Source organism: Eutrema salsugineum, unplaced genomic scaffold (assembly GCF_000478725.1).
Source record: "Eutrema salsugineum unplaced genomic scaffold, Eutsalg1_0 scaffold_2, whole genome shotgun sequence".
In the NCBI taxonomy this organism is placed as follows: domain Eukaryota; kingdom Viridiplantae; phylum Streptophyta; class Magnoliopsida; order Brassicales; family Brassicaceae; genus Eutrema; species Eutrema salsugineum.
The window spans coordinates 350873-360875 of NW_006256829.1; the positions used below are offsets into that span (position 1 = coordinate 350873).

At 33.7% G+C, this 10003-nt stretch overlaps 2 protein-coding genes across 2 annotated transcripts; one reads left to right on the forward strand and one right to left on the reverse strand.

Moving 5' to 3' along the window:
* Positions 1-1694: 1694 nt before the first annotated feature.
* LOC18019475 (protein FRIABLE 1) lies at positions 1695-5150 on the forward strand. The gene is made up of 8 exons (XM_006398590.2): positions 1695-2471; positions 3065-3134; positions 3225-3295; positions 3379-3467; positions 3556-3688; positions 3801-4033; positions 4124-4600; positions 4694-5150. Exons 1-8 carry the CDS (start codon positions 1911-1913, stop codon positions 4953-4955), a joined length of 1896 nt encoding a protein of 631 aa, XP_006398653.1. The 5' UTR covers positions 1695-1910; the 3' UTR covers positions 4956-5150.
* A 707-nt stretch (positions 5151-5857) lies between these two features.
* On the reverse strand, positions 5858-7259 carry LOC18019476 (L-type lectin-domain containing receptor kinase IV.2). The gene has a single exon (XM_006398591.2). It carries the CDS (start codon positions 7109-7111, stop codon positions 6053-6055), a length of 1059 nt encoding a protein of 352 aa, XP_006398654.1. The 5' UTR covers positions 7112-7259; the 3' UTR covers positions 5858-6052.
* Between the last annotated feature and the right edge of the window lie 2744 nt (positions 7260-10003).

The window sequence follows — 10003 nt, forward strand, 5'->3', positions numbered from 1 at the left end:
GGGAAATCGAGGAACGTTCGAATTATCATAAATGCCTTTTCACTCTTAAAACTACATAAAAAACTTACATAAACGCCATCATTGTTATTATAATAGTTTCACATGTAATTTACCATACTCTTTTGTAATTTTATATTCTGAAACCACCTTTTACCATATCTTCTGCATTTTTGTACCATTATAATCGATTAATTTGGCTTTTTTAGTTGTCAAAAAGAGAAATGGTTTCCTTACGGGTATATTAATACGATTAACAGTAATTTCTGTACCTCTTCACAAGTATATGGAAACGTATGTTTTTGTATACGATTCTGAAACCCTAACTATTAAATTATTAGCTACACGTAATCTCAAGCGTGCAGTGATTTCATTTTTCTACTTTGTTCTTACAAAGGATAAGATAAATGTGTGACAGGTTAACTAATTGTTGAGTAGAGTAACAAAATTTATTAATTTCTGAGTTTATTTTAAATTTCGTTTTTAGGATTTGAAGCTTTTAACATTAAGAAAATAAGGAAAATTGGCTGCATTATATGCACACTTGCTATCCCTATTAGTGTATAGTGTATAGTGTCATTAATGGAATTGGCCAGTCTCTACATAAATTAAATCTAGATAAAGAAAGTTGACAAAAAAAATATCCAATATGACGCATTAAAATCCGTACTTAATTTGGAACGATTGTGAGAGCTGTAGTTCTCGAATCCTTTACTCTTTTTCTTATTACAGAACGTAGACTACGCGTATAGTGTTGCTAGTTTTACAAAGTAAATGGTTAAACACGATTACGACAACTTTCGAAATTTTCTTTTATGTACAAAAAAATAATAGGTTAATATCTAGTTACGGTTTACTCAACTAGTCCAAAAAACAAGATGCAGATATTTAATAATTGTGGAGATTTCAGTTTAAATGAAAACTGATTGTTAGTTGACAAAAAGTTTTTTTTTTTTTTTGGCAAACAGTTGACAAAAGTTTAACATTAAATTTAGAGATAATTTTTTTCTCAAATTAACTATGCTTATTTTTCGACGACGTGCAAACAATTGACTTAGGCATATCTATTACCTTGCTTTCAATAATATCACGAAATATAAAACAGTATATACGACGCCGAACTTAATACTAACAAACAAATAATAAAATATGAAAATCTATTGGTTCTAAATTCTACGTGGCTGGTAGTTACTAGTTAGGCAAATGCAATGAATATAAACCAATATAAAATTGATGAAATTGATATTTTGATTTGAGATTTTCCCGATTAAAAATATATAGAGTATATCTCAAGATTTTTTTTTTAAAAAGAATCAAAAATCAAATAAGAGGATATTTATAAACTATGATTGAATACTTTCGAGACTTAAATATTTCTCAAGTTGTAAAATAAAAATTAAGTTCATAATCAGAAAATTATTTCAATTTCTAGATTAGAAATTCTGATTATTTCTTAGAAGGAAGTTTTGTAGGGTTCACTCATGATTAATAACGACCATTTTACATGTGAAATAAAGAAAAGTCTTAAATAACAAGAAGTACAGAAACAAAACGAGTTTTATTTTCGACAACATAAACGACTTTTTAACTTTCTTTTTCCTAAACAAAGCGCAAATACATACAGTTATATATATAGCCCCCACCATATTCTTATACACACAATCACACATACTGTATATATATTTGAGAAGGAAGAGAGAGAGGAAAATAGAAGTAGAGAGAGATTGTTTGTCTGCTCCGCCTGAGATCGCGCAGATATAAAAAGAAGAAGAAGAAGAAATACGTTTGAATGGAGAACCATTGACTCCTAAATCTCTCCTCCGATCGATTATTTTCTTTGTTTCCCGAGAGACTTTTCCATTCATTTAAAAAATTTGCCCGGAAAGTTTCTAAAATCCCCTGTTTCCGGCCACATGTCAGTCGGTGTGCCGGTGAATCCGTCGAGCAGCAGCCAATTACCGGCGGCGCCAACAACAACGACAAGACGGCGCGTGGCTGATTCTCAGGAAGATCATCATTGCCACGTCAGCACGGGAGGAGGAAACGCAGTCGTTTACGTCCCCGACGACGAAGAAGCGGCGGGGTGCAGCCTCTGCGGCGGAGGAATATCATCAGCGAGTGAGGCCCACCACCAAAACCACAATTACCTCGTCGGGTTTCTCTCTCTGCGCAAAATCAGGCTCGTGTGGATGCTCATGGCGGAGAACAAATCTCAATGGACGGCTGGGATCGCTCGGAACATGAAATCCGCCACGAACCTTGGCCGTTTGATTCTTACTTTATTGGGGATCCTCGTCGTCACTTTCTTCCTCATCGTCGCTCTCTCCGGCGCCGGTGGTGTCGAACGCCGGAGACACGAGGAGAAACACGAGTTCGTCGTTTCGATTCATCCCAGAAGTAACATTGAGAAGATCATTGAAGAAGAAGAATCTTCTCCCAATTCCGTTCAAGTCCTCCTTCCCCACACAAAACCGGTAAGCTCAATATCTCATATTTCCCATGAATAAGAATTTTTTTTTTTTTTTTTAAGAGTCAAAAGTTCTAATTTTTTCAGAAGATAATTATCTGTTTCCGCGTTCTGCTTTTCATGTTCTTAAAATCCTTTTTTTTTTCTGAGACAAACAAAAAAAAAAACATAAGACGGAGTATTTGGTTCTGATTCTGTTCTGTTTTGTTCATTCATTGCGACAAAAATTCTGAGCTGAATCTAATTAAACAATTTCATATTTTAAATTCCATATTTTCGTATTTAGAGGATTAGTTCTCGAAAATGGAAATTCGGTAAAGTTCTTTACTGAATATTTAATTGATTTTTTTCCCAAATAGAGGATAGTCATCGTCGTGGGTCTGTTCCATTCGTCTTTGAATTTTCCAGCGGTTGACTTCAATTAATTGATTAATCCAATATATATATACTCTTAACTAATCACACATCACAACAGCTTTGGAACATTCATTGTTGCGTTGGCCCGTTGGGCTTGTTCATTAGCCAATAACGCTGTCGTTTCGTTCTGTGAACTAATTTTCGCTTTGTTACATGATTCTTTTTTTTTTTTTTGTATACCAGATCCCAGAGATTTGGAACCAACCGGACACTGGCAACTATCAGAAATGCGTAGCTCGCCCTAAGAACCAAAGTAAGCTTCCTCATTTTCGGGTTTAACCGATTGAAAAAACCGAGAAGTTTCAGACCTAATAACCGGTTTTGGATTCGATTTATGGTTTAGGACCAATTAAGCAAACCAATGGTTACCTTCTTGTTCACTCCAACGGTGGTTTGAATCAGATGCGAACTGGTGTAAGTCTCCTCTTCATCTTCTTCTTTGAGTTTTCTGGCGAAGATTTTGTTCTCAGTTCCTCACTTCATTTGTTTCTTCACAGATATGCGATATGGTCGCAATCTCCAAAATCATGAACGCTACTCTTGTTCTTCCGTTTCTTGATCATTCATCTTTCTGGAGTGATCCAAGGTAACCATCACCACCAATTCCAACAGAATCATCATCATAAATATAACCATCTATCTAATAATAAGCTCTGTAATCATTATTTTTCCAGCACGTTTAAGGACATTTTTGACTGGAGACACTTCATCAAAGTACTAGCAGAAGATGTCGATATTGTCGAGTATTTACCGCAGGAATACGCTTCCATTAAGCCTCTTGAAAAGAATCCTGTTTCCTGGTCTAAGGTAACTCTCAAAATCAAAATTTTCATATGCTTCTATAATTTGTCCATTTTCTCTTTCTGTTATTTAGCGGTTTTAAACTAACTCTGCGGTGGCTTTGATTAATTGCGCGCAGGCGAGTTACTACAGAAACTCAATCTCAAAGTTACTGAAGAAGCATAAGGTGATTGTATTCAATCACACTGATTCCCGTCTAGCGAATAACAGCCCGCCTCCTTCGATCCAACGGCTTAGATGTCGCGCAAACTATGAAGCTCTTCGATACTCTGAAAATATAGAGAATCTAAGCAAAATTCTCTCTTCAAGACTTAGAGAAAACAACGAACCCTACCTTGCTCTTCACTTGCGGTACACGCTATGAATGTTACTCCCCTTCTCTCTCTCTCTCTGATGAATGTTTTCTGAGAATCATCGATTAATCCGAAATGTTTCTTATAGGTACGAGAAAGATATGTTGGCGTTTACCGGATGCAACCACAGTTTAACCAAGGAGGAATCAATTGATCTTGAGAAGATGAGGTATAGTATTCCACACTGGAAAGAGAAAGTTATCAATGGTACAGAACGACGCCTTCAAGGTAATTGCCCTATGACACCGCGTGAAGCTGCCGTGTTCCTCAAGGCAATGGGGTTTCCTTCGACAACGAAGATCTACATTGTTGCAGGAAAGATCTATGGTCAGAACAGCATGACTGCGTTCCAAGAAGAGTTCCCAAATGTTTTCTTTCACTCTACATTGGCCACCGAGGAAGAGCTTTCCACTATTAAACCTTACCAGAACAGATTAGCTGCTCTTGATTACAATTTAGCACTCGAAAGCGATGTTTTCGCTTATACTTACGATGGAAACATGGCTAAAGCGGTTCAGGGTCACCGGAGATTCGAAGGGTTTAGAAAAACGATTAATCCCGATAGGTATGGTTTTGTTTCTTGCGTGATGAAAAAAAAAAACTTTTTCTTTGACCGATTATTGTGCTTAAAAGACTGACATTTTATGGGTGTTTTCAGGCTAAGATTCGTGAAATTGATTGATCGGCTCGATGCGGGACTTATATCCTGGGAAGATTTTTCTTCGGAGGTTAAGAGAATACATAGGAAAAGATTAGGAGCTCCTTATCCGAGACGGCCAGGAAAGGCAGGCATGAGTCCAAAGTTGGAGGAGAACTTTTATGCAAACCCTCTTCCAGGTTGCCTGTGTGACACGTCTGAGGAACAAACAGGGCTGAACCGGTTTGAAAGACCAAGTTTACGAGCGCAATCTCTGAGATAACCAGAATTAGAGGGGTTCAAATTGGTGACTTATTAACGCGCGCACATACACACACGAGGAAATCACATAATTTTTGGGCTTTATTTATTTATTTATTTATGTAATTAGGGTTCATTGAAAAGATATTCTAATTATACTAGGAAATTAGAGAAATACAGAAAAAAATTGTGGACTCAGATACGAAATACGAATCATTACTCATACAAATAAAGATGTCAATCTAGAGAGATCAACCGGAACGATCCAAAAACCGCGAAAGAAATTATATACAGTATCTTACTAAAGGCTTAATCTATGAAAAACAGTATATATATATATATATTTTTTTAAAAAGTTCAATCTGACTCCGAAACTAAAACGGTACATCATAAAACCAAATAATCTGAACCAAAACTGAACTGAAATTTGGACTGAAACTACAAATATTTAAGTTCTCACTAACCGGGTTATAAAAGTGTAAGTTCTACTGACCAAAAAAAGCATTGAAGTTTCTAGTCTGCTGAATTTCTTCCCAAGACTTTGTTTCTTTTAGCAGACCCCTCTCCTTACTGAAATATATACATTGAGCACCGAGAGGTTTTAACTGTTTTAAGTTTTAAGTTTTAACTCACTGATTGGTTTTCAAGCAAGACTTTAAAAGTTAAATTCGAACTCTGTTTAAACCATAAAATCTACAAATTGAGGAAGGGGACCATTTAGACAATACACATTCCATTGTTACTCTCCTCTCACTTTCTTCTCAGTCAAGACATAGAAAAGACAGAGAAAGATGTCTGAAAGTGGCAACTGATTATAAATGCATTTTGTAGAATTCACGAGAAGCCCATTGCTTTCTTATTTTGGACAAACTCTTAATTCAATACACTCACGTCTTCTCTTGTCCTCAAATGAAATGGGAAAAGAAGAAAAAAGACAATTGCATTGAATTGATCAAGATTTCAAGATCTTAATTAATACATATTGTAAGATTCTACATGTGAAAACTCATCTCACCAAACCTGCAACTAACAAAAAAAACAAACAGAAGAAGAAGAAGGACAACACAAGAATTTACATTACAAACACACAGACAAATACAACATTCTAAAAACACCAAACTACTTCTTGCCTTCGTCATCAACAACATCTGCTTTTATCACAACCATATCCGATTTCTCATTAGCACATTCCTCAGGAACCACTGCCATTGACCGCCTATTACCGCATACTGTCCAAAGGTACAACGCTAACATCGCTCCTAAAGTTCCACAAACCGCACCCAAAACCAATGCACCAAGCATTCTCCAAATACATTTGCTTTTCCCTTTAACTTCCACCGTCTTCTCCTCCTCTTTCACAGTCTCGGAAACTGCGTTTGGATCAAGCGGCTGCGAGTGGATCCTCATCGAGGGATGTCTCAGTTTAAAGCTCCATGAATGGAGATAATGTGGCTTGGAAGAGTTTCCATTTGCGGAGATTAAACCCACCATGAATTTCCCATCTTTCCATAGCTTAGCCAAGTCTACTGCGTAAGAGACGAATGGATCGGTCGGCTTGGAGGCAGCAGATGGAGTCAAACGAACCTCTATTCTCTTTGAGCTCGCCTCGTAATCAATCCAACAATTCCATTTCGTCTCTCCATTGAAATGGCCACCAAACGATGATAAGTTTCTGATTTTAGCAGATTCGGGTCTACCAACTAATATCCCTACACGTTTTCCTCTCTTGGATATACCAAACTCAACAGCAACAATCTCGTGTTGCAATAAGAACCCTAGACCAGAGGAAGTGTTATCCTTTCTACCAAACAACCTAAGATCCAAAGCACTTGGAACCATTACAAAAGCCAGGACACTACCAATCTCTTTGGAGGACATCGAAAACGAGAAATTAGTCGAGAATGATCCCGAAAAGTTCCTCTCTTTACCTTGGAATAGTTTGATGGGTTTAATGTAAATGACTCGCCCTTGGCTTCGGCTCACTGAGCCAGTCAATTGAATCGATGAACCACCATTAACGAGCTTCGAGTCTCCAAACAGACCAACATTCTTGTCAAAGCCTGGAGATTTCACAAACCCACTAAACGAAATCGAGGAATTTCCATCTGCAGCAGCCATGGTTTCGTAAATCTTGAAGCATAAAACGAATAGAAAAGCTAGGGTTTTGAAAACCACCATAGCTGAAATTGGGATGGAGCTTGAGAAAGAAGCTCTTTTTTTTCTTTTTCTTGTTCTTCTTCTCCTTCTCCTTCTGAATGGAATTTCTAGGATTCGTGAATAAATTCCAGTTTTCAAGAGAGGTAAATTTAGATATTTTTTTCTTAAAAATATATATATATATATATTAGTGTCAAGTGTATGTGTGATTGTGTGTGGATTTTGGTGAAGAAAGGAAAAACAGACGCAAATTAGATAGAGCTAGATTTTAACCTGTCTGCACGAAAATATTTTATTTTTTATTTCTAATATAAGTTGCATTTATCTTTTTTTGTTTAGATATGATTTATTTTTGTTATTTATTTTTTTAAATCAAAAAATTGTTATCATATATTAATTTTAAACAGTAAATTTGTATATTAGTAGAATAAAAGTATGCGTTAGTTAAATATACATTGATCTAATGTTAATTATAAACTTTGATATTATGTGAATTTAGATTTACACATAAAAAATTATATATCTATGAATTTGCTAATCCATCCGTTTAGTTTTCTTAAATCATTTTTAATATCTTACATGTTTTGACAAACTAACCCGTATAAGACTATAATTATAATTGTAGAACCCTATAAATATATTTGGACCAATTGATTATGGAAAATATAATAAAATATTTATTTATTATTTGTGCTATTAAAAAAAAGTGTTAGTTTAATTATTTCAAATCATTTTAATATCTTATATGTTTTAATAAATTAACTTATGGACCTTAAATATATATATATATATATATATAACTTTAATCAGCTCGATCATATTATTGTATAATATTAATATTTATTAATCTCAAATATTTGATATTTTAGACTAATTGATTATGATAAAATACGATAAAATATTTATTTACTATACATTTTTATAAAAATATCATTAAAATTTAAAATTTTAAACTAAATCTCTCCTGTATTTAAGAAATTTTAAAGTATTAAAATTATTATCTAAATTTTCGTAATAAAATTTAATTATAATTTTTTGCATTTTTTGAATTTAAATTAAATTGAATATAAATTTTTGTAACTAAATTTAATTAAATTTCTAATAATTTGAAATTTAAATTAAAGATGATCTAGATTTTAGGAAATTTAAAAATATCTAAATTAATAACTAATTTTCAGAAATTAAATATAAAAATAAAATAAAATATTATAAAAAAATTTTAAAAATGTTTGGATGCAAGCACTAAATATGGTTATGTTTTAATAGAATAGATTTAAAGTCATCTTCTACGAGGAGGAACCTTGATTCGCTCTCTCTCTCTCACTCAGTGGTTGCTGAGTAAGGGAAACTCAATTAATGCTAGCTAGCTCTTTGTTCTTATACCCACTACTTTAATCTCCTCTCTTCCGTAGCCCCCATGTTCTAGATTGTGACATTTAGCCCCACTCATTCTATTTTATAATTTATCTTCACGATAATCTAATATCCAATTGATCGGGTAACGATATAGAACTTAACAAAAGCCAAATCGTATAAAATAATAATGAAGTCACATAAATTTACAATCCACATATTATCAATTAATACTTACGTTTACATCATTTTAGCATTAAAATCAAATAAGTGATGACATGGTGACAATGAATAAGAGGGAAATATGTTTTTAGGATAGTGGAGTAGGAAATAGAAATGTGGGGTTTGAGATGATAAAGGTAGAATTGTTGGCAAACAAAAAGATGGAATCTAAAAAAGGTCTTATATCTCTAACAAATGAGTTAATTAGTGGACAACCATTGGTTATGTTACCGAGTTTCTTTATTTCAAAGTGCGAAGAAAAGAAAGGTTCAAATTAAGAAGAATTAAAATAACATGCCCATAACAAATTGCTCGTGGCTTGTCCGTTTGAATGACAAAATGCACCCTTTACAAGGCAAGTACCTGTCTCCCAAACATCAGATTACGTCACTCGATTTTTTTTTTTTTTCCGATTTTATACGTCACTCGATTTTATTTGTTTACTTCTTGATAATCAAAAATTTCGAAACCGAATTCTGTACTAATTTTCGGTATATACAGGAGAGTTCTCTATCTATTTAAAGCGAAGCATATGATAATTAGAATTACAGTATAAAAAATCTCGAACCTTATTAATACGTTGAATCTTCAACTAAATATCCTACCATTAGTGCAACCTTCCCTTTTAAGGACAAAAAGAAGAATGGAGTGACTTCAACTCTAAGAACCTTCTCCTTTGGCAGCCTCTTGTCTCTCTTATTACTTATTGGTTTACCGAGCAATTGTGAGTTTTTTTTTTTAATATAGCGAGATTCGAGAATCACAAGGTTTTTATCTTTAAACTTTGGAGTTTGGAACTTGTAAGCAAATAGGAGTATATCATAGTCTTATTTATACTACCGATCTGCTTAACAATTATGCAATTCAGTACATTTAACTCTTTAACTTTTGATAGTTTATAAACGATTTCGAGAGAGGCTTACGTAAACTGTTTAAATATTATATTTTTATATAATCCTCTCCTAGCTCATTTATTTTGATAAAAATATTATTTTACTACTAATTACTGTAGCCTCAACTTAACTTTTTTCACGATTTTATTCTTATTTACAATGTCAATGCGTGTAGTCAGTAGTGTACAAAATGAGGCTAAACAAACCCGCGCATATTATTGAGACAAATTAAATGCTTTGTTTTGGAAAAAAGAATAGTCCAAAATAGCTATGTAAAAAAAACAAAGAACAGTCCAAAATAACTAAAGATTAGTTGCACAAAAAAGTAAGCATAATAATTATATAAGGAAGAAAAAAAAGAATAAAAAAACGAGATACTCAATACTCAAGATAAATAGGAATTAAATTGGCCAGCATTTACTTCAAAGACTGGACAAAAGTACTC